Source organism: Oryctolagus cuniculus, chromosome 14, assembly GCF_964237555.1.
Source record: "Oryctolagus cuniculus chromosome 14, mOryCun1.1, whole genome shotgun sequence".
NCBI classification, from domain to species: domain Eukaryota; kingdom Metazoa; phylum Chordata; class Mammalia; order Lagomorpha; family Leporidae; genus Oryctolagus; species Oryctolagus cuniculus.
This window is the reverse complement of record NC_091445.1, coordinates 573,902-598,829: the sequence shown is the minus strand read 5'-3', so window position 1 is coordinate 598,829 and position 24,928 is coordinate 573,902. Positions and strand designations below refer to the sequence as shown.

The 24,928-nt window shown below is 45.2% G+C and overlaps 2 protein-coding genes across 22 annotated transcripts in view; one reads left to right on the top strand and one right to left on the bottom strand.

Annotated features, from left to right (window-relative positions):
• POLK (DNA polymerase kappa) overlaps positions 1-21,811 on the bottom strand; it is a 70,210-nt gene extending 48,399 nt beyond the window's left edge. For 2 of the 17 annotated variants that reach the window (XM_070056278.1, XM_070056280.1), the window contains exons 1-2: positions 19,895-20,455; positions 19,012-19,274 (exon numbers count right to left, since the gene is read on the bottom strand). The gene's annotated coding sequence lies outside the window, so the exon portion shown is untranslated. Of the gene's footprint in view, positions 1-7,182; positions 7,727-7,823; positions 7,992-8,209; positions 8,467-10,583; positions 11,140-19,011; positions 19,275-19,894; positions 20,456-20,534; positions 20,655-21,281; positions 21,638-21,674 lie in introns of those variants that run through there. The other 15 variants (XM_051838661.2, XM_051838646.2, XM_070056279.1 and 12 more) reach the window with 14 other exon arrangements.
• Positions 20,770-24,928, top strand: part of CERT1 (ceramide transporter 1) — a 121,882-nt gene continuing 117,723 nt past the window's right edge. For all 5 annotated transcript variants that reach the window (XR_001792585.3, XM_051838665.2, XM_017339031.3 and 2 more), the window contains exon 1: positions 20,770-21,242. Coding sequence is in view for 4 of the 5 variants with exons in the window: in XM_051838665.2 (XP_051694625.1) it covers positions 21,147-21,242 (96 nt within the window). In the remaining variant the exon portion in view is untranslated. The remainder of the gene's footprint in view (positions 21,243-24,928) is intronic.

Here is a 24,928-nt window from a genome sequence, read left to right as displayed (position 1 = left end):
CCCCACTCTATCTTCATTGCTTCCCCCTCCTCTGAACCATCATCACCTCTTGCCTGGATTAAGGTAATGCTCTGCCTCTGCCCTAGCTCCCTTACTGTCAATCAACGGCACTGCTGCCAATAGATTCTTCTAAAACCATCTGAGCTCCACGCTGCCTCCCACCCCACTGCTTCTTCACAGGCCTTTTCATTTCCCAACGTAAATTACTAAGTATGGTGCTTGTCTGTCTTCCCTATGAAAGGTAAGCTCCAGGAAGGGAGAAACTTGACTTCTTCCAATGATGGATGCAGAGTGCCCCCAACCAGCCTGGCAAAGAACACACTCAGTATCTCAGCAGCAGATCTGTTTTAAGTAGCTCATTTTGTTACTCATACAGCAAGAGGAAGTAATCACATGGAATAACAGGAGATAGCTACTTTTCTAGAGTCAGTGTTGAAATTCTTGTAGCTTTTCTTTATTTCAACATTAGATACATAACAACAAGTAGAGGCCGGCGCCACGGCTCACTAGGCTAATCCTGCACCTTGCAGCGCCGGCACACCGGGTCCTAGTCCTGGTCCGGGCGCCGGATTTTTGTCCCGGTTGCCCCTCTTCCAGGCCAGCTCTCTGCTGTGGCCAGGGAGTGCAGTGGAGGATGGCCCAAGTGCTTGGGCCCTGCACCCCATGGGAGACCAGGAGAAGCACCTGGTTCCTGCCTTCGGATCAGCGCGGTGCGCCGGCCACAGCACGCCGGCCGCGGCGGCCATTGGAGGGTGAACCAACGGCAAAGGAAGACTTTTCTGTCTCTCTCTCTTTCACTGTCCAGTCTGCCTATAAAAAAAAAAAAAAACAAAAACAAAACAAAACAAAAAAACAAAACAAAACAAAAAAAACAAGTAGAGATAAATAACCTTCTGGGGAGGGCAGGTGGTTCAGTGGGTCACTGCCACTTGGGCCCCTGCAGGAGCTGTAAACCAGAACTCCATCCTGGACTCCTGCACTGGAAGTAGGGACCCAAGTACTCAAGCTATCACCTGATCCTCCCAAGGTGTGCATCAGCAGGGAGCTGGATCTTAGAAGTAGAGGCAGGACTTGATCCCAGGCCCTTGGGGGTGTGGCCATTCTAAGTGGCAGCTTAACCTTCTGTGCCTCAATGCCTACCCCCATGAGTTCCTGTTGGTGCCATCATTATGAGGCTGTGTTGACCTTGCTTTTGTTTTTTGTTGATTTTTAACAATGTATTTATTTATTTGAGAGACACACATAGAGAGGGAGCAAGTGAGTTCCCATCTGCTGGTTACCACTCCAAATTCCCACAACGGTAGTAGTGCAAAGCTGGGCGCCAGGAGCTCAATCCTGGCCTCCCAGAATCCATGTTAGTAGGAAACTGGATTCAGAATCAAGGGCCAGGTGTTGAAACTGAAAGAGGCAGAAAGACAGAGTCCATTTGCTGGTTCACTCTTTTTTTTTTTTTTTTTAACATATCTTTATTCATTTGAAAATCAGAGTTACAGAGACACTGAGGCAGAGGCAGAGAGAGATCTTCCATCTGCTGGTCTACTCTCTAAACAGCCCAAAAGCTGGAGCTGGGCAGATTCAAAGCCAGGAGCCAAGAGCTTTCCCTGGGTCTCCAACGTGGGTGCAGGGGCCCAAGGACCATCCTCTGCTGCTTTCCCAGACACACTGGCAAGAAGCTGGATTGGAAGTGGAGCAGCTGGGACTTGACCCAGCACCCGTATGGGATGCCAACCCTGCATCTACCACCATACCACAGTGCTGGCCTCTGGTTTACTATCAAATGCGTGCCACAGCTGAGGCTGAGTCAGTCTGAGGCCAGGAGTTGGGCAGTCAGTCAAGGTCTTCCATCTGAGTGGCAGGAACACGAATACTTGAGCCATCACCTTCCCACTCCCAGCGTCTGCATTAGTAGAAAGCTGGACACAGGGACAAACCTGGGCCTTGAACCCAGGTACTCCAACATGGGATGAGGCAATCTTAGATGTTGTGCAAAATACTCTCCTCTTAACCGGCGTATTAACCACTAGGCTAAATACCTGCATGCCTGCTTTTACTGTGTCATTTGTTTATTTATTTTTATTATATTTTAAAAGCAAAGAGAGAGAGAGAGAGAGAGAGAGAGAAAGAGAGAGAGAATCTTCCAGTTGCTGATTCACTCCCCCCAAAAGCACAAAAAGCCCGGGCCAGTCTGAAACCAGAAGCCCAGAACTCCTCTTCGGTCTCCCACTTGGGTGGCAGGGAACTAAGTACTTGCTCCAGCTTCTGCTGCCTCCCAGGATGCATTAGCAGGAAGCTGGATTAGAAGTGGAGTAGCTAGTACTGGGATGCAGGCAGCAGCTTGACCCACTGTGCCACAGTGTCCTGTCTTCTCACTGTTTAAGGTAAAAACAGGAGTCTGCAAAAGGCAACAGGGTAAGCACTCTTGAAAAAGCCAAAAATCACAAACCTGCAGATGAATTTGTTTGCTTTGCTATCCACTGGGTCCTAGGATTACCAGGCAGCATCATACAAGAAGCCCCAGGTCTTATGGATGGAGGTAACTGTGACTTTAGAACTAAGGGTTTTCTTGAAAAGGCCATTTTTGCACCTGACAGTACAGACTTTAGTCTGTTTCACTTCAACTCAGAAGCACAAATAGTAACACAAAGCTCAAAGGAAAGAATTCTCGGGTCTTGTGGTTTAGCATATTGGTTTAAAGGCACATTTTCTCAGAAAATATTCAAATGCTCCCCAGTTTGATTGTACCAGGTCACCACTTAAAAACACAAAGCAAGTCTGTTTCGGGTTGTAGTAACAATACAGACAGAACTTTCCAGAAGGAATTTTAAGGATGACATTTTAGTGCAAGGTTCCTCCAATAAAAGACACACCAACTGTAAACAATGGCATAGGCACTTAGCATGTTGACAAGACTCATCAAGAAATAACCGGGTTCTAGTTCCGGTCCGGGCGCTGGATTCTGTCCCGGTTGCCCCTCTTCCAGGCTAGCTCTCTGCTGTGGCCCGGGAGTGCAGTGGAGGATGGCCCAAGTCCTTGGGCCCTGCACCTGCATGGGAGACCAGGAGAAGCACTTGGCTCCTGCCTTCGGATCAGCGCGATGTGCCAGCCGCTGTGCGCCGGCCATGGCGGCCATTGGAGCGTGAACCAACGGCAAAGGAAGACCTTTTTTTTTTTTTTTTTTTTTTTTTTTTTTTTTTTTTTGACAGGCAGAGTGGACAGTGAGAGAGAGAGACAGAGAGAAAGGTCTTCCTTTTGCCGTTGGTTCACCCTCCAATGGCCGCCGCTGCAGCCGGCGCACCGCGCTGATCCTGGCAGGAGCCAGGAGCCAGGTGCTTTTTCCTGGTCTCCCATGGGGTGCAGGGCCCAAGCACCTGGGCCATCCTCCACTGCACTCCCTGGCCATAGCAGAGAGCTGGCCTGGAAGAGGGGCGACCGGGACAGAATCCGGCGCCCCAACCGGGACTAGAACCCGGTGTGCCGGCGCCGCAAGGTGGAGGATTAGCCTATTGAGCCACGGCGCCGGCCAAAGGAAGACCTTTCTGTCTCTCTCTTTCACTGTCCACTCTGCCTTTCAAAAAAAAAAAAAAAAAAAAAAACAAAACAAACAAAAAAACAAACAAACAAAAAAAACCAGAAAATATGCAAAATATGCTAAAGGTAGTAAGAGAGAACCATGGGCAGGTCATGGGAAAGTGAGGGAGATGCTAATGCAGTCATTTCTCCAATTCCTGTGTCTGACCCACAGAACAGCCAAGCCAGCAACCTCCTCAAAACCCTAAGAAACCTCAAGAATGAATACTATTTAAAAATCTCCAAAACCTTCAAGTGGTTAATGCTCTCTGAACAGATTAAATCTCAGTACAAAACTTCAGTCTGTGAGCAAACATTCTTTTTACAACAAATTTACACACACTGAAATTAAGACTACTTTAAATTAAAAAGTAATTTTCAGCTAAATAGATATTACACAAATGACTTAAAATTTTCCTTTTTCAGTTTCATTTATTACAAAATATTTTTAAATTATAAGAACAGAAAAGACTGCAACAACACTTATAGATTATTAGGTATCATGTATTACTTTTCCATGTACTTTTGCAATTATTTTATGCACACAGAAAGGAACAAATTGAAATAGCATGTCCATAGTTTTTATACGGTGCAGTCCAAGCACAGATCTGACTTTGTATTTTTAGCTTTAGTTTTAACATCAGCAAAATGCACTGTAGAATAGTTCAAACATTTTGAACTGAACTATAAAATTAAAAAATGGTAGCGCATCTCTGGGAAATAATGGAACCCACAGGTCCTACACCAAGAATGTGTCACTAAAAGAAGGCAGACAGCAGCCGACCCCGGAGCACCTGCTTGTGTTCTCACTGCCAGCCCCTCTCTCCTTGTTTTTCTGTTCATCTTTCTGGTTCTAATAAAGAGACAGGGACAGAATAAGTCAAAACACTTAACTTCAGCTAATGCTATAAACATAAAATTCACTACTGTAGAATATGTTACATCGTTTAGCACAGAAGGAAACATATTTTGCTATTAGCACATTAACTAAGAGCCAATCCAAAGGTAAAAATGCCTCAAAGCCCAGATTATAAATTCCTGTGTGACGATGAGCTGCATACTTTATAAAAGTTCTCCAGGTATTTAACAATGCTAACTTTGTTTTAACTCAATAAACACATTCAAGGCATTTAATAGTTGTGAACAATTAAGTTTTTATCTTATAGCTGATTCCAGGGATGTGGACTCATGAAACAGAGGCAGGCAGAGCAGTTCTGTGGTCACTAGACTGTTGTCAGCAGACTAGGCTATTTTACTATACTATGTCCTACCTTATTGGAAGGAAAACATCTAGCAGAATCAGAAAGAGCTGTAAAAGTTATTATTAACATCACAGAAAAATGATCCATTTAAGAACCCCTGAAGTTTCTGAACCCCGGCCGTGACGCTGTTTCTTGATGCAAAGCTACGGATTTCCTGGTTTTCACGCAGCTCTACCAGTCGACAGTAGGGTTCAAGAGAGTTTATCAACATAACTGTTTTCAGGTGCAATCTCAGATTAAAAACCTCAAACTTCTTAAATCTTTGTTCTACTAATGCTACTATGCAGCTCTTCTGTAATTTTTTCATGTATATTCTATTGCTGTAAAAGAATAAATGGGGGGGGGGGCACTGTGGTGTCGTGGATAAAGTCACCACCGCCTGCAGTGCCAGAATCCCAGATGGGTGCCGGCTGCTCCACTTCTGATCCAGCTCTCTGCTGTGGCCTGGGAAAGCAGTAGAGAAATGGCCCAAGTGCCTGGGCCCTGTACCAGCATGGGAGACTTAGAAAAGATCCTGGCTCCTGGCTTCAGACTGACACAGCTCCAGCCATTACGGCCATCTGAGGAATGAAAGAAGACTTTCTTTCTGCCTCTACCTCCACCTCTCTGTAATTCTGTCATTCAAATAAATAAATCAATCTGTTTATTTATGCCGGCAGCCCATGTGGGTGCAGCTGAAGTCCTGGCTATTCCACTTTTGATCTACTTCCCTGCTAACAGCCTGGGAAGGCAGCAGAAGGTGGCCCAAGCACTTGGGCCCCTGCCACCCATGTAGGAGACCAGGATGGAGCTCCTGGCTTCTGGCTTTGGCCTGGCCTGGCCCAGCCCTGGATGTTGGGGCAATTTGGGGAGTAAACTAGCAGATGGAAGATCGCTCTCTCTCCATCTTCCTCTCTGTGTAATGCTGCTTTTCAAATGAATAAACAAATGTCTGTGGGGAAAAAAAGGAACAAAATTGGATCAACAAACAAAATATATGTATTTCCTAGTACTAGGAAAATAATTACCTGCAATACCTTACGGATGGGTTACTGAGAAAAAGGTACAACATGAGGCCAGCGCCATGGCTCACTTGGTTAATCCTCCACCTTCAGCACCGGCATCCCATATGGGCTCCAGGTTCTTGTCCCGATTGCTCCTCTTCCAGTCCAGCTCTCTGCTGTGGCCTGGGAAGGCAGTGGAGGATGGCCCAAGTGCTTGGGCACCTGCACCCACGTGGGAGACCAGGAGGAAGCACCTGGCTCCTGGCTTCGGATCAGCACAGTGCCAGCCATAGCGGCCATTTGGGGGGGTGAACCAATGGAAGGAAGACCTTTCTCTCTGTCTCTCTCATTGTCTGACTCTCTCTGTCAAATAAATTACAAAAAAAAAAAAAAAAAAAGGTACAACAAACGGATACCATCAAATGCAATGAAGTGACTCACTTTTTTTTTTTTTTTTAAAGATTTATTTATTTGAGAGGCAGAGTTACAGAGATAGGGAAAAACAGTGATGTCTTCCTTCTGCTGATTCACTCCCTAAGTGGCTGCAATGGCCAGAGCTGGCCATCTGAAGCCAGGAGCCAGGAGCTTCTTTTGAGTCTCCCATGTGGGTGCAGTGCCACAACACTTGGGTCACCTTCCACTGCTTTCCTAGGCCATTAGCAGAGAGCTGGACCGGAAAAGGAGCAGCCTGGACTTAACTGGCACCCATATGGGATGCCAATGCTACAGGTGGAGGTTTAACCTACTACGCCACAGGGCCGGCCCGGAAGAGACTTGCTTCTAATAGGATAGAGCAGAAGCAGAAGTGATAAGGTGTAAAACCAAATCATATCATAGGGTTCATATCATAGGAGAATGTCAACTCCATCCTAGGTACTCTTCCTGCCACTTGGATTCCTCACTCTCACGATGCCAGCTGTATACGCAGAGGTCATCTCAGGGAACTGAAAACGGGATCTTCTTTGATAAGACTAGAGCTTAGGGCACGGCTGTACACATACATACTAAGAAGTGTTTTCATTTGAATAAAGACAAAAATTTAAATATACAAATAAACTGATCAATGGAATAACTTATGCCAAATCACTTTTCTTAGTAGAATTCTGTGCAAGGAAAAAATTAAAGCACTCTTTCTTGGAATACTTAGTACAATTAAAATATAAATTCTAAAAGACAAAAATTGCTAGACCACTGGTGGTCTTAATTAAAAATCTATACTGGATGAGTACCTGATGGGCAAATCAACATACAGAAAAGCAGGAAATTAATGGGAACACCTCAATTACTTTTTGGCAAAAACAGTGACTATATGCTGAGAGAAATGTGGTATGGGTGAGATGAGGGTGCTAAGCTACTAATTTTGCATGTACCTGGTCACATGATCAGCAGTCGATAGATCTGGAACTGTGTTTCAGGATTAGCTTCAAAGCCCTCATGTGATCAGCGGTCGATAGGTCTGGGACTGTTTCAGGCTTAGCCTCATAGCCCTCGTATACCTAGTCATGCGGTCCGCAGTTGATAGGTCTGGGCCTGTATTTCAGACTTAGCTTCAAAACCCTCATATCTACTACTATCCTATAACTACGAAGAAAGTAACACCTAAAATTAGTGACACATTACAGTGTTTGTTTGGTAGACTACTAATGGAAGGAGTAAACAGGAAACTGATGGGAATGATAATAGATAAAGTCACATTTCTGAAATAGAAAGCAGATTTATAGTATAAATTTATTTTAAAAGACATTGATGTTGAACATTTTGACATCTATATATAGAAGGGTCTTCAAAAGTTCATGGAAAATGCATGTTATGAACTTTGCAAGGATTTCAAATTTCTTGTACCAGAGTAAGTTTACCTTTTAATTCTACTTTTCCATGAACTTTAAAAAATACTCTCATAAATACTGGACATAACTGATTTAACCCTATGTATGCCTTCATATTCTACATGAAGACTAAATAGTGGGCCATTTCCTTTGCTATTGTGACGTGCCTGGGTGTGTGAGTTTACCTTGTTGGGGTCTGCTCAGCCTCTACTATGGTCTTCAAATATTTCTGTCTGATGGTTCCAACACTGCAATACCAATGTCACTGGCTTCTTTGCGCTGCCTCTATGGCTGGGCCACGTTTTACTTAACAGCTCCCTCATGACGGCAGTTAGGCTGTTTCCAATTTTTCCCTATTTTAAGAAATGCTGTGATTAAGAATCTATGCCCATAAATTCTTAAGGACTTGTCTTAACACCACAGACACTTTAAAACAATGCATAAGAGAAATATTATCAGCTTTTGCCCAGCAAAACAATCTGGGATAAAAAAAGGGATACACATGGGAATTCTTTATTTATAAGCATGGATTGCTTTAATAATTGGTCTACGTGCTGTCTTACCTACCCACCTTGACTATCTGTCTACTTCTTTCCAAAAAGATTTTGAGATAGCTTATCAAAACGATGCAAACAACTTGAGACAGGAAAACTTCAAAGTTAAGAGAAGAAAAGCAGGTATGACAACAATAAAATCCAAACAGCCGATTGAGCGTGAAACCACCCCGAGCCTCCAACAGCTGGACCAGAGGACAGCGTGTTCCACTACGTGCTTTTCACAGCAAGGGGACAGAAGACGGTCTCTGCAGGCTTTTTCATGTCAGGAATTCTATTTCAAAAGCCAAATGAAACAGACAATGTCTTTCATTAATAATAAATCAAGTGCAGAAACAAAGTCCAGAATATCTTACAGTTGCATTCACTGAGATTAAACTCAACTCAGACTAGCGAAGCTCTGACCACCTACTTCAGATATGCCTCTTTCATTTCAAATGAAAGAACCTAAGGTTTTAAAATAGTCACATTAAATTAGAAGTTTGCCTCCAGTAGGCAAATCACCAGTTTTCAAAATACCTTGAAAAAGAAAAAAAATAAAATAAATGAGGACATGCAAGAAGGCATTATGTGGGACAAAATGATGTCTGAATAAAGTTTTTCATGGCAAAAATCTTACTTAGTAGGGTGCTGAGGTTTGCTTGCTTGGTATTCTTAAGAGAGGGAATTTATCTTTTCCTCATTTCCTTCCTAAGAACGTCTCTGTAGAAGTCAGAGCAGTAGTTAGAACTAGTTCCCTCTTTCGATGCCGCCAGTGACTTCATCCTCTTCAGGATAAGAGGAGCCCACCAAAGTGGGGGAAAATGACTTTGATGAAAACAGAAACGATGAAGCCCCATAAAGATTGGCTATATTTGCTACAGTAAGTTAAAAATGTGTAAACAAATGACGATATTTACCAACAATTTGTAATATGCAAGCATTACTCCTCAGGAGTACTCATAATTTAGATACCTCAATAGAGTAACTATTAACAAAATACATAAGAAATGGAGGCTTAGAGAATTCACATTATTCATTTATGTTTACAAAATGTATCTGTTCCAAAATTCAAATACACATTCCATCCTGAGTCTCCATTCTTACTCTTTTTTTAAAAAAAAAAATTTATTTATTTATTCATTTGAAAGTCAGTTAGAAAGAGAAGGCGAAACAGGAAAGAGAGAGATCCTCCATCTGCTGGCTCATCCTCCCCTACCCCCCAAGATGGCTGCCATGGCCAGGGTTGGGCAAGGTAGAAGTCAGGAGCCAGGCCATCTGCAGGAAGCTGGATGGGAACTGGAACAGCCCAGACATGAACTGGTGCCCATATTGGATTTTGGCGTTGCAGACAGTGGCTTACCCCCATATGACTAAACGCCTGCCCCTCTTAATCAGTATTCTAGGCTAGTGCCTCGGCTCACTAGGCTAATCTTCCACCTGAGGTGCCGGCACTCCGGGTTCTAGTCCCAGTTGGGGTGCCGGATTCTGTACAGGTTGCTCCTCTTCCAGTCCAGCTCTCTGCTGTGGCCCAGGAAGGCAGTAACAAAGACACTGATATGTATTTAACAGTTATATTATTATTGAAGAACAGGTAAAAATATAAAATTGCTTGTCTCATAGTAGACGTTCAGTGGTATTAGTGAATAAAATTAGTTTAGTTGGTTGATGATTGAAAAGAAGCTGTAGGAGCCACAATTCACAAGGTCCAGAAAAAAATCACCGACACAATTAATGAGAGACTGAAGAACCAGATTCCACTGTGGGTTTCTGTGAAGAGTAGGTACTTGTTAGGGGCCTTAATATCAGACATTATTTTAGGTTCACTGCATTTATTTTTCCATCACAAAAATCTTGCAAGATGGATATTATCTTGTTTTACATATAAGGAAATCAAAGCTCAAAGAAGTTATAAAGTTGCCCCCAAGTCATAGGTAGTGAACAGTCCACTCCAGACTTTGGGCTTCAGAAGACTGCTGTATATACTGTATTACACATAGAATTGATTCTAGATTACAACTGTTATCCTAAATGATTTAAAGGCATTTGAGAATTTGCCAAAGCCAGATGATATTTTAGGTATGTTGGATAGTGTTTCTTTAATTTTACAGTTTTATTAAAAAATTTATTCATGTGCTTCTTTAACTGCAGTAGCACATTATGTAACCAGTTTTTTCTTGTTAGCCTATACTAGTAAGTCTGTTTGAATTACCCATAAATAATTTAAAGACCTGTGGAGCCTATTGTTATTATCTTTTTGTCTTGTGTTGAACAGAATAATAACTGATTTAACCCTTAGTACTTCTGGAAAAATTACCATGACCATTTACCATAATTTTGAGCTACTTTATGAAGTGTTATTTAAAGACTTTTTTAGAAATTGTAATAAACATCGAAACACAGGAAACCCACGTTTTTATCCCATATTTTCCTGAAATAAGCAGTGTCCTTTGAACATAACTGGCTGCCGATGGACTTCTGTGCTCAAGCTCTTATCTTCTAAAGATTCCAGATTCCATGTGCACTGTTGAGAGATTGTAGCTTCTTGTTACTTTTGTTTCATCAAAGTTGACAACTTTGACATCTTATGAAGTTGTTAAAGAAAAGACAATCATGTTAGATCCTCCATAATTGTAAGCATTTTATTTCTATATTTATAAAGTCCAACAAATTTTTTATCTATCATCTTTCCACTCCCCTTTGTGTGTACATCTGCCTTAAGTATTTGCTCATTTACAAACCGTATCAAGTAACTTGCAGTGCACATGCATCATAAAGGAGGGGAGAATGCTGTCCTAAGTCCTTTCAGCAAAATGTGATATTCCAAGTTCCGCTGGAAAGTGTGGTGTAATGCACTCTCTCTGATCACTCTCAGGATCAGCGCGCCGGCCACGGGGGCCATTGGAGGGTGAACCAATGGCAAAGGAAGACCTTTCTCTCTGTCTCTCTCTCTCACTGTCCACTCTGCCTGTCAAAAAATAAAAATAAAAAATAAATAAAATAAATAAAAAAGAAAATAGCAAGTGGGGTCAGCACTGTGATGCAGTAAGAAGCCACCGCCTGTGATGCTGGCATCCTTATACAGGCACCAGTTCAAGTGCTTAGTGCTCCACTTCTGATCCAACTCCCTGCCAATGCACCTGGGAAAGCACTGGAGGGTGTCTAAAGTGCTTGGGCCCTGCACCCCTGTTGGGAGACCCAGATGGAGTTCCAGGCTCCTGGCTTCAGCCTAACTCAGCTCTGGCTAATGTGGCCATCTGCGATGTGAACCAGTGGATAGATCGAAATTTATCTTGGGGGTGGGGGTGGAGGCTCTGCTTTTCAAATAAATAAATTTATATTTTTAAAAGAAAAAAAATAGCATGCATTTGAAGCATCTGACATTATCAGTCTGAAATTGTAACTACAGGATCAGTTTTGCCATCATACTGTAGAATGCTGTTTGTCTCTACATTCAGCTTCTGACTTGTCTGCTAATTGTGAAACTCTTCTGTTTTGTTCTTTTCCATACTGGACAGAAAGTGAAAATTCAGAACTCTCAACTGTGTTCAGTGAAAGCTACAAAAATAAAACTACAAGAATTGTGTCTCAGTGGTTTTGTGCCTTCATGTATCTGGGAAACACTATGAAAACTGAAAGATAATATCATAAGATTGATGTTGCTAGTGGATCATCATTCTAGATGATTTCAGTCCATTTTAAAATATATTTTCATTAATGCTGTTAAAAATAATTGACAAATAATGTTTAAATAATTCCTAGGATGATGAAATAAGAAAACGCTTTAGATACAGGTAAAATAAACCCCTCTAGGTGTCATTATTTGTCTTCAGTTTATATAGGGGTAAATAGATCTTTATAGTAAATTGCAAGGTGAATTTTATTCTGTTAAAAGACGAATATCATTTTGGTCCTCTGAGAGGCTTCTCAGAAAGAAGAAAACATGAAATATCAGTGCTTCCAAATCCTGCTACTCAAAGAAGGAATTCAAAAGCTAAATTTGGCCCTTACATATCCTAGTGCTTTACAAAGGATTAATGCAGTGACACTCCTTAATTTTATGTGACAACCAAACCTGAACTGCTTTGCATTTCCTTCTCTGGTTTCACGGGAAAGGGCTAGCCATTTTAATTCATTCCAGAATATAATAATTTACCCAAGTAAGGCACGCCTTAACAATCAAAGCACACCTGAATGCCATTCTAGGTGTCCAATAAAGTAAACTTTTACATTTTTAAAAAGTAGACAGTAATACCACTATACTTAGAGTAAATACAGAGAAAACCTTCACAATCTTTGTTTGTTTGCTTCCATCAACATAAAAGATTAAGATACAAAGATGAGTAATGACTTCAAGATGCCTATATTCACTTTATAAGTGTTTTTATACCCACTACTCTGAAGTCACAAAAATATCTTTTTTTTTTTTAATTTTTTGACAGGGAGAGTGGACAGTGAGAGAGAAAGACAGAGAGAAAGGTCTTCCTTTGCCGTTGGTTCACCCTCCAATGGCCGCCGCGCTGCGGCCGGAGCACCGCGCTGATCCGATGGCAGGAGCCAGGTGCTTCTCCTGGTCTCCCATGCGGGTGCAGGGCCCAAGCACTTGGGCCATCCTCCACTGCACTCCCTGGCCACAGCAGAGAGCTGGCCTGGAAGAGGGGCAACTGGGACAGAATCCGGCACCCCAACCGGGACTAGAACCCGGTGTGCCGGCGCTGCAAGGCAGAGGATTAGCCTAGTGAGCCGTGACGCCGGCCAAAATATCTTTCAATTATTCCATATACTATCACTAAAGATGATGCATACAAGTTTCTTGTGGTCCTTTACACTTCTGTAATAGTACCCACGGTCAGAAATGGAGGTGGGGTGGGCATTTCCTAATTGTTAAAACACCTGCACCCCACAGGATACTTGGGTTAGATACCCTGCTCCAGCTCCTGCAAATGCAGACCCTGGGAAGCAGTGGTGATGGCTCAAGTAGCTGGGTTCCTGCCACCCACACGGGAGCTCTAGATTGAGTAACCTGGATCCCAGCTATCAGCTTTAGTCAGATCCAGGTCCAGTTGCCGTGGGCATTTGGGGAGTGAACCACAGAACAGGAGTTCTGTCTGTTGTCTAAGTAAATCATTTTTTAAATTAAAAAAATAAAAAGGAGGAAGATGCATTTAGCAAATTTCACATAAAAGAAAATCTTCCCAGATATGCTTATGCAAATATCCACCGAGGGGAAGGAGGCAGCGTTGCTGTGGCACAGCCAGGTAAGCTTCTGCCTTTAGCATGGCATTCCCATGTGGGCACTAAGTCCTGGCTGCTCCATTTCTGATCCAGTTCCCTGCTCTCCCAGTGAGTGGGAGACCCACATGAAGCTCATGGATCCTCACTTTCGTCTGGCCCAGCCCTGGCTGTTGCAGCCATTTGGGGAGTGACCCAGTGCATGGAAAATCTAACTTTACTTTTCAAATAAAAAAATAAATCTTTTTAAAAAATCCATGTACAAATGCACATAACAGTACAACTGGGATACATAAAGTTATGGTGAATGGTTATACTGTTACTCCACTTACTAAGCCACTATTTAAAGACTATTTAAAGCCACTATTTAAAGACTATTTAAAGACACTCCCTAAGTCACATGGTTATTAGGGATGAAGCCAGCTACAATTCACACCCAGAAACAGTAGCAGCAACATGTAGGATTCTTTAATGGACCTGATAGGAAAACCAGGAAAGGCTAATATGATCTATAAGTAGTCAAAATAAGAAAACCAACTCATTCAAAATGACACATATAAGGATCCCAAGAATAAAATGGGAAGGGGAGAGACTTGCAGAGGAAGTTTCATAAATCCTTTAAATTTCTGAACTTGATTCAGGAGCCATGTTGCATATCCCATGCACAGCAGCAAGGCATAGAGAGCAATTTATAAATTTATAGCATAATACCTTTAAAGCAACAAGATTCATTAAAAAGTTTACATGCTAACTTGGTGGAACAAGATCCAGAAACAAGAACTCTTCTCTTTAAAATTTTAAACAGCTATTGTTTAAACTAAAAGAAGCTGGGTCAAGTATCCTAGAGAGACAGTAGGAGGGTTACACAACAGAACCAGAGATCAAGGTCTACCATTCCAGGTGGCACAGAAAAGGGCACCATCTTTCAGTATGCAAAACACTAGTTCAATTATAGTTGCATGTATAACCTTCTTAAGACAGTTTTCTCTGATCAGCTCCTTGAGAGCAGAAGCCCCCATCTCAAAATGCTCCTTTTTTTTGTTTTACTATCTTGAAACCCCTACAATAGTCAGCACACTACCTTGTATCTTGAATTTTATTATCACCTCAGAGATAAAGTCTGTTCATTACTTATACTGAATGCCTTCTGTGTGCTGAACACTACTCTAGAGATTAAAGATAGACAGTTATGGAAGGGGCAGGTACTGTGTTGCAGCCAGTGAAGCCACCACTTGGGATGCCTACATCCCACGTAAGAGTGCCAATTCAAGTCCCAGCGCCTCCATTTCCAATCCTGCTTCCTGCTAATGTGTCTGGAAAGGCAGTAGATGTGGATCCAAGTGCTCAGGTCCTTGCCAGCCACATAGGAGACCCAGATAAAGTTCTTGGATCCTGGCCCTGGCTCGGCTATGGTGGGCATTTGGGCAGTGAACCAGTGGAAGATCTGTCTCTCCCTACTGTCACTCTTTCAAATAAAGAAATAAACCTTAAAAAAAAAAGTTACATGAAAAATCAGATGAAAACAAGTTCAAAGTTCTTGCTCCATGGAGCTTACACTCTAGTGAGTGAAAATAAACACATGCAGTCTAACACATCCATTTAAACATCACATGCTAGTATATTCTTGAAAAGATGAATTATGTGTGTGGTGCTAGACAAAAGTTTTTTTTTTTTTTTTTTTTTTTTTTTAATTTGACAGGCAGAGTTAGACAATGAGAGAGAGAGACAGAGAGAAAGGTCTTCCTTCCGGTGGTTCACCCCCAATATGGCCACTACGGCCAGCGTGCTGGCCCGATCCCAAGCCAGGAGCCAGGTGCTTCCTCCTGGTCTCCCATGCGGGTGCAAGAGCCCAAGCACTTGGGCCATCCTTCACTGCCTTCCCGGGCCACAGCAGAGAGCTGGACTGGAAAAGGAGCAACTGGGACTAGAACCCGGAGCCCATAAGGGATGCCGGCACCACAGGTGGAGGATTAACCAAGTGAGCCACAGCGCCGGCCCCAAGACAAAAGATTTTTATATATGCTAAATTATTTTTCCCTAAGAACTCCACTCCTCTTCCCCACCTACAGTTAGGAAAATACTACAATGAAAATAATATGCATTAGATACATGGCCTATTATTTCTAATAAGGTTCCCACTCCAAACAAACCACAAAAGGGGTAGCTGTACACCCCACACCCTTGGGAAAAGCTGATTAGAGCACTCCTTGACCAACTGCCTGTTGCTATGACTTGCAAGCCAGAGACCCTGAGAGGGCACAGACACAGAGGGCAAACATACACGGCGAGAGCTCAAAGAGACAAAGACTGAGAACACAGTAACTCAGAGATGAAAGATGCCATGAGGTCCTAGAGATGGACAGAAAACCCCAAGTCCAGTATGTACGTGGTCCAGGTGAGCATCCTGAGATCACCACAATAAACATTCTCATTTGAAATACTGTGAATGTATTTCTGCCCCTTTAGTCAAAAAACGCCTTGATGTGAAAAAATAACAGTCAATACCCAAGTGGCTAACCATAATAAACTGGTTATTCTCAGTGTGGTTCATTCTGAAACAATGGTTTCCTGGCACAGTCTCCTTCCGATAGCTTGCTTGGATGCCACCCGACTGCTATGGGTAAGAGTGAGGGGAGGCTCAGTCTCACAGCCTTCCCGGAGCATGATCTGATGGTAACACACTGTACCGTACATGCTCTCTATTCAGCAGATCATTTTTGGAAAACAACCCCAAGAAAGTTATACAAATGCACAAAAAATAAAGTTAAAACTGATATTCGTTATATGGCAATTGCATAACAGCAAGAAATGCAAAGTTCTAATTGCACAACAAAAGCAATTCTATGCAGTGCTTAAACATAATGCTTACGAAATAGGTGTTCTCAATATATAATTTAAAATGTAACTTGCCCAACAGTAAACACTGACCACATACACATTATCTGAAAAATCATAAATTGTGCTAATCTCAGGAACAATAGGATGACTTCAAGTTCATATTTTTTTTTTTTTTTTTTTTTTTTTTTTTGATAGGCAGAGTGGACAGTGAGAGAGAGACAGAGAGAGAAAGGTCTTCCTTTGCCGTTGGTTCACCCTCCAATGGCCGCCGCTGCAGCCGGCGCACCGCGCTGATCCGATGGCAGGAGCCAGGAGCCAGGTGCTTTTCCTGGTCTCCCATGGGGTGCAGGGCCCAAGCACCTGGGCCATCCTCCACTGCACTCCCTGGCCATAGCAGAGAGCTGGCCTGGAAGAGGGGCAACCGGGACAGAATCCGGCGCCCCGACCGGGACTAGAACCCGGTGTGCCGGCGCCGCAAGGTGGAGGATTAGCCTATTGAGCCACGGCGCCGGCTAAGTTCATATTTTAACATCTCTAAAATTGGGATGTGTCATATAAACTTTGGCAACTAGGCAACAGTAGTGACATAAATGTCATTATCTATGTATGCACCCAAACATGAGGAATAGAGATCAGTAATTCGGGGAAAAAACCTGGAGACAATGATGGGCATCCCTAAATGCTACAATCATCATTTCTGTTGATGGTAAGAGGAAAATGTGTGGAAAAAGAGTGTCATCACTAACTCTAAGTTGGAAGTTAATTTACAAGACTCAGAATGTGAAGTGCTGTTAGGAACACCTTGATTTGTTGCATATCACTTCTGTGATACACCCCTACAAATACATTTTTGGTGTTTTTCTATATAAACTGGTACATAGCAGCTGCTATAAGTTGAATAGATTAAGATCTCTAGGTTGCTTAGTTATTTGAAAGGCAGAGAGAGAGAAGAGATATCTCATCTGTTGGTTAACCCCTAAATAATGGCAAAAGCCCAGGATGGGTCAGGCTAAAGCCAGAAGCAGAAAACTCGTTCTAGGTCTCCCATGTGGGCGGCATGGACCCAACCAATAGAGCCATCACCTGCTGCCTCTTAGGGTGCACATCAGCAAATAGCGTGAACTAGGAGTGAAGCCAGGACTCAAACCCAGGCACATTAATAAGGGATGCAGGTGCCCCAAAAGGTGTCTTAACTGCTAGAATAAACTCCTGTCCCAGAACGCTCGATTTTTAACGGGTCACGGTTCAGTTTGAAGTGGGAAGAATGTTATAAAGAACAGTTATAGTTCCGGGCCGCGCCGCGGCTCACTGGGCTAATCCTCCGCCTAGCGGCGCCGGCACACCAGGTTCTAGTCCCGGTTGGGGCGCCGGATTCTGTCCTGGTTGCCCCTCTTCCAGGCCAGCCCTCTGCTGTGGCCAGGGAGTGCAGTGGAGGATGGCCCAGGTGCTTGGGCCCTGCACCCCATGGGAGAACCAGGAAAAGCACCTGGCTCCTGGCTCCTGCCATCGGATCAGCGCGGTGCGCTGGCTGCTGGCGGCGGTGGCCATTGGAGGGTGAACCAACGGCAAAAGGAAGACCTTTCTCTCTGTCTCTCTCTCTCACTGTCCACTCTGCCTGTCAAAAAAAAAAAAAAAAAAAAAAAAAAAAAAGAACAGTTATAGTTCCAGGTTAGCTAACAAAGAACTACTTTAACTGAAAATGCATCCTCAACACAAACTCCATGTGAACAGGAACTACAAGCACTTGTTAGGGACTGAAATGTGTTCACCAAAGTTCTTAAGCTGAACGAAGCTCCAGCATTCAATGTGACTATACTTGGACAAAGGGTTTATGAGTTGGTGAATAAAGTTGAACAAAGCCATACAGTGGGGCCCTAATCCAGTAGGACTGGTACATTTACAGGAAGCAAATAGGCCAGAACTTTCTTATCTATGGGACTTGGTTATGGCAGTCTGAGTTAACAGGATCTTTATAGTTCTACTTTTAAACAATTAGACAATGTTTTCAGTTTCAGCTTAGGACGTCCTCTCCTACCACAAACTCAGCTTCAGTAACCAATATCCCCCTCATTCCTGTGCTTGTTGATCAAAGTGTCAACATTCTCTGTTCCAACACCTGTGGGGTTTTGATTGCTACATCTTGGCAGGGGAACAGAGGACAGGAATGAAGGGTTGGTGGTGTATCTTTGGTGAGTGAGATGATGTGGAACAACAAGAAGCCTGAGCAGAGGATGGGGAACTCTAGCGGAATGAGAACTAAATCTAGAACGTGGCTACTTGGGCTCTAGTCCTTTACTAGCTGTGTGACCTTTGGAGTATTATTTAAGTTTCCTGTGGTTTCTTCATCAAATATATGAGAAATTTAATAGAAAAAAGTTCTCTAGAGTTGATGTTAAATAAGACACCACAGATGTAAATAAGTCAGGCAAATTCAAGATGTTTAAAATATTAGTTAAGAGCACGTTTTCCTGACACACTCTATCTACAGAATACAGTATTCACACAACTCGCACTTTGAGAGGTATTCTGAAGCAGAGAAAAGGATACGTGCAGTCCGTGCAATCAGACCTGGTTTCAAAACCTAATTCCACCGCTTTGTGGCTCCATGACCCTGGATCAGTTACTAAGCCTCCCTTTGTTTTACTTTTTATTATCTGTAAAATGAAACCTACAATGCTTATGGATGACTTACTGAAATTTACTTTTCTTGATTTGACAGGCAGAGAGAGATACAGATACATATCCACTGTTTCAATCCTTAAATGCCTACCATTGTTGAGGCTGGGCTGGAGCGAAGTCCAGGTTCCGGGGAGGCTCCCATGTGGACAGCAGAGACCCATGACTACTTAAGTCATCACATTCCACGACCCCCTCCCCCACCAGGGTGCACATAATCAGGAAGCTGGAATCAGAAGCGGAACCTGGACACAAACCCAGGTCCTCCGACATGAGATTTGGAAGTCCCAACAGCTAGGCCAAATGCCTACCCTCTGTGTATGATCTTTAAGGAATGAGTTCACATATTGAAAGTACCTAGACAACATAAATAGTTAATACCGTAAACATGCCATTTCTTCACAATGTTCTAAAAATAAAATGAAGTTCCTCAAAAACTTGTAATAGTAAACACTAAATAAAATGAGAAGATATGTGGCATTTATCAGAGGTTGGGCAGGGAAGTCCCTAAGCGAGAAAGAAAACTCAACAGCTATCACTCCAAATGAACAAAGAAAGCTCACATATCCCAGTACTACAATTTCTTTCCATTGACAGTAATTAAGTAAACCCCAACCTCTAATGTGGGATTGTAATCATTACACAAAAATCTTTCTGTACCTAAAAACACTTTAGTGTTTAACTACAAAGGAAAAATGTACTAAGAACCTTTTTGTAAAAAGGCACTTTTTCACACTGATACTAAATACGATGAAGCAATTTCCTACCAAGTGGGTAACGTAGTGATCTAACTGCTGGTGGTTCTAACCACACACAACCTTAAAAGGTATAAAACACCACAGAAAGTTCAATTTAAAACGTACGCTCCTGTGAGTCTAAACTGCATTATGAAGTGAATCTCTCAATGATTCGTTTACTTAGTGATATTTTAAAAACCTAGCGCTTGAGAAAACCAGAAATAGCAAGTCTAGCCATACCAGGCCATCTCCAGGCTACGGCAGAGCGAAACGTAACGTGGTGAAGGCGCACTTTCCGCCACCCACCCAAGAGGCGTCAACCGCCAAGTCAATGTCCTCCTTTCTCGCTCTTGAACGACAGCCTCGGGCCCGTGCGTTAGCGCGAGGACCGAGGGATCCAAACGCCCCCTCTCGCAGGCCCTCCGCGCGCCACCGCGACTTCACCACAGCATCGCAGCTGTCAGCCTCTGCCCGGGCAAGACCCACGGCCCGTCCCGCGCGTCCCCACGCGCCTCTCGCCACTACCAGTCGTTCCGGGCCGCGCGCTTCCTCCCTCAGACCCCGAGGCTCTGCCCAGCCCGGCAGTCAGCGAGCGCTCCGCATCTTAATAACGACGCTGACTAGCGGCGACCCTCAGGAAACGGCGAACAGGCGCCGGGGACAGGCGGCTCAACGCACAGCCCTGCGGCGTCGCCCGTTCCCCGACCGCCTCAAAGCAAAACCCAGTCTCCCGCCACGGCCGGCGCGGCCCCGGCCGCCGGAGCCCGCCCGCTCGACCAGCCGGCCCCTCCGCGTCCTCACGGAGGGTCCCCGCCGCCGCGGCCACCTCACCGCAGCCTCGCCCACCCGCCGACCCCGCGTCCCCGCGCCGCCGACTCACCCGCCGTCGCGCCCCGACTACAGCTCCCAGCAGGCCGCGCGCGCCCCGCCCAGAACGCCGCGCGCCGCCGCCCCGCCCCCGCGCTGCACTTCCGGCCCGGCGTCGCCGGCGGGGACCCGGGCCCTGGGCGCCGCGCGTCAGACGCCGGGGAGGGAGCGGGCGGGAGCCGGGAGCCGAGGAGCCGGCGGGGAGGGGCAGGGGAGGGGCGGGAGGGTAAATAGTGCTGGGCAGGAAGATGGCGGCGGCGGCGGCGTGAGGGACCCGCGCTCCGCGGCTGGGCTCGTCCTCCCTGCCGCTCCCGCGCCCTGTCCGAGGTGGCAGCGAGCGGCCGGGTCCGGGCGGCGGCGCCGGGCGCAGCGCAGGGTCACGGCGGCGGCCGAGAAGCGGAAGAGCGGGCTTCCCTCGCCGCTCGTTCGCCTTCCCCGCTCCGCCCGGAGCCAGGCGCGGCGGCCGCGACGCGGCGGGCGGGCTTCCCCGCTGCTGCCGCCCCCCGCGCCGGGGCGTGTGCCCGCCGCCTCGCCGTCCCCAGAGCCCTGTCCGCGGGCGCCGGGCGCCTGCTGCGGCGCAGGCCGGGCCGCCGGGGCCGCTCTCCCGCTCGGCCGTCGCGCCTCCATGTCGGACAACCAGAGCTGGAACTCGTCGGGCTCGGAGGAGGACCCGGAGACCGAGTCCGGGCCGCCGGTGGAGCGCTGCGGGGTCCTGAGCAAGGTGAGCGCGCGCGCGCGGCCGCGCCCCGCCCGGGCTCACCTGCGGCCCGGGGGCGAGGCGCCTCCGCGCCGTGGGCCGGCGGCGCTGCCCGCGCGGCCTCGGGGCCGGGCCTGGGCTGGGTCGGACCCCGCCTCCGGGCCGGCGCGCGGTGAGCCAGGACTGAGGACTTGGGTGCTCGCCCGGCGCAGAGCCCGTGGACGGGCACGTGACGGTGCCGGGACGTTCGCGGCGGCTGGGACCCCGTCGGAGCCGCTCGCCGTGGGTTGTGGGTGGGGAAGGCGTTCGGGACGCGCGCGGCGTGTGCGGTTCCGCGTTCCGCGTGTTCGCCGTGCGCGCAGCCCCGCGGCCTGCTGCGACTTCCCTCGCTGCGACTGTTGAACCTGTGGCAGCGGCTGGGCAGTGGACTTGAGCGGAGGAGAGCCGGCCCCTCACCAGCTGGTCGTGGATTGATGCTGGGTCACGTGCAGAATCGCCCCGCGTGGCTCTGCGAGACGTTGGGACGTCGTCGGTGGAAGTGTTTCCCGTTAGGCCTTGTGACCGCCTTTAGCAGGCTGGAGGGGAAGGGCCTAGGCTGGCAGCAGTGTGCAGGCTGGTGTGCGAGTGGTGACAGCACAGTGGACAGGTGACGGAGTTCAGTACGGGGACGCTCCCTGGGGTCTCTGTGGTCAGATGGTCTTGTCGTGTGGGAGTCTGGAGTGAATCCCAGTGTGCAAGGTGCAGACTTCTGATGGGACTGTCTGCGAAGTGAGTTCTTCGCTTCTCAGTGTCTCCAGTAGTTGCATCACTTCTCTTTAGATAAGCAGCAGACTACCATATCAGTACTGTGGCAGGGTTAAGTATTCTGTGAAACAAACTGTCCTTTTGACCTGTTTGGAGAGAGGTGGAGTGCCGTGGCTGGTGGAAAAAGTCACCAGCACTCCTGCGGAGTAATACAGTGGACATATGAAAATGGGGGGCCGTGACCTCGGCGTGGAAATGCGCAGACCGCTCCTGTGGACGGCAGGTAACTGCCGGTCTGGTTGTTGCTGCGTATGTGGACTCGCAGAATGTAGCTTTTAGTGTTTTTGTTAAGAGCTGTGTGAAGGGAAGTTTGCTGAGATTTAAGTATGGCTCCGTGTAGTGTTTCTGGAAGCTTTTAATCAAGGACATTTTATAGTGATTATGTATACTGATCAGGTGCATGTTTTTACGTATGTATTATGTGTTTAATTCCTTTGTATTTATCTGATATTTTAAACAAGAGTTAACTCAGCATCTGCCCTTTTCCTTGTGTTGAATAATGTAAAGTCCCAATACATTATATTCCTCATCCCCCCAAATGGAGTGGATTTGGAATGGGGTGTGCAAATTGATATCAGAAATATACTAGTGCAAAGAGTTTTTTTTTTCTATATGATGACGTGAATACATGAAAATATCTATACAGCGTATTTCTTACAGATTCATTTAAGAGTTCCAGAAATCTTGGATAGGTGATAATTCCGAATGGTAATCACAGGTAACAGGATGAATGATGATTGGGAAAAGAGTCACACTTCAGTAGGCCCTGGGCCGCTGAAGCTCAGATAAACGAGATCTCAGCTGCTTCTGCACGTTCCGCGCCTGGTGGTCTCCTGGGCCTCAGTTTCTCCACAGTGATTCTGTCATCTCAGATACTACGTGGAGCCTTTGCTCACTTTGTCAGTCTTTCAGATTTCCTTTCTTTGAATTTTCACAGTATTTTATATGTAACTTGGTTCTGATTCTTTGTCAAAATACTGTTTGTTTTTCCTCTTGAATTTGTGCTTGCTGGGCTATTGGTGATAGGAATCTCTGATTCTCCTGCAGTTTGCAACACACTGCTTTGTGTTGGTTAAATGGGGAAGCATGAGGGTAGAGAAAAGGCGAAAACCTGTCTTCCAGATGTGGTAGTAACAGCAATGTTTGCTGGATGCAGTCCTGAGGCTGATGTGATTTGTGGAGTCCTCTAGAAGAAAATTATATGAAATGATGGCTACACAGTTGCAGAAGTCTCTCCTGTCACTTTGAAGAGAGTCTGTTGTAGTGAGAGCTGAAGGTGAGGGTGACTTGGGCATAATGCTGCCAGGCACTGAGACTGTACTGTGTGCTGGGCACTGTTCTAAGCCTGTTCAGATAAGCACGCATCAGGGGAAGGAACATGACCATGTCACACGGTGACTTGCCTTTTGGAAGGGTGCTGATGGGAAAGTGAAATTCATCCATGGAAGGTCTTGAACACCAGTCTGAACGGTTGGTGTGAAGGAAATGGGAACTTGGTACTTATGTTTTGGAGCTGGAGAATCAAGGTTAAGATGTAAGAGAAGTAAGCAAATATGATTGGTCATTAAATAAAATGATGTAACTTATGAATACGGAAAAGGTACTTAGAGGTCAGGCAGTCTAGGAACATGTTCATTGATTGGAATAGTTGAAAGTTCAAAGGAGAAGGCAAATATGAGAGTTGAATATGAAGGAAAGAAGATCAGAATTTGGTGTTGGGATATAGAGATAGAAAAGCAGTAGTGGAACATTATCTTCCATGACTGTGCTGGGCACTTTCATTATTTTATTCAGTTGTTCAGACAACAGACTCAAAAACGGAAGCTCACGAAAGTTAATTTGCCAAACCTCTGCTCACAGAAGATGTAAGTGGCTGAGTCTGTGCAATGCTGTATCCACTGCTCTGTTCGTGGAAGATGCTGTGAGCCAGACTTGTGTTTGCGTGACTGCAGAAGTGAGGATCTAGCCAAGGAACGGGAACCTAGGGAGCAAACACACTGACGGAAGGGAACTGTTTGTTTGAAGTCAGCGTCTAGGTGGCGGAGTCACAGTGAGGTAGAAATAAGAACGTGGTCATTAGGGGACCCTAGAAAAGAAGGACTTGAGTCATTGGCATGAGTGAGCTCTTAGAATGGGTTTGATGGTGAGGCTTAGAAGTCAGAGCTGAACTGATGTCAAATATGCTGGAGTGGGTTGTAGAAAAGTAAAGGTTTCCTCATAGATGAAGAGCCTGAGCCAGTGCAGTATATTTCAGCAATCCATTCCATTCATTTTTGAAATTGTCTATACATAAAACCCCAGATGTAATTAAAATCACACAGAATTAAATAGTCCATAGAGGTTACATAGCTGCCTTTGCCAGTTTATGGTGGTCCTCTCTGTGCAGCAAGACACAGAAGCCATTTTTATAAATAGTATTAGAGAACGATAATCCAAGTTTGTTTTTAAGAACCAATTCTATATTTTCATTATTACGCTTAGGCTTGAAAGATGCAACTTTAGATAAACACAGAAAATAGCCATTTAAAATGTATGTTGAGTACACTAGAGGAAAAACTAAAGTTGATGTGGACTTATTACATATTAATCATCTAGTAGTTTTACTTTGCTGTAGTTAAGACCATCATACATTTTCATATGGAATAACTTAGAACATAAGTAGAGTTTTGGCAATGATTTGGCTTCATGCTTGTGTTGATTTAGAAGATTTCATGTAGTATTTGGTGTAGACAATGAATGACTGTGTAACTGAACTTTTATCTTGAGTATGTTAATTATGAGAGGGACCGAAATAGATTTAAGTTTCATGAATGAGATGAGGAGGGGAGGATGAAGGCTGGCAAACAACCATGCAGAATTTTTTTTAAAAAGCAAAATCCTGCTTCACTTTTATTTCTCAAATATTA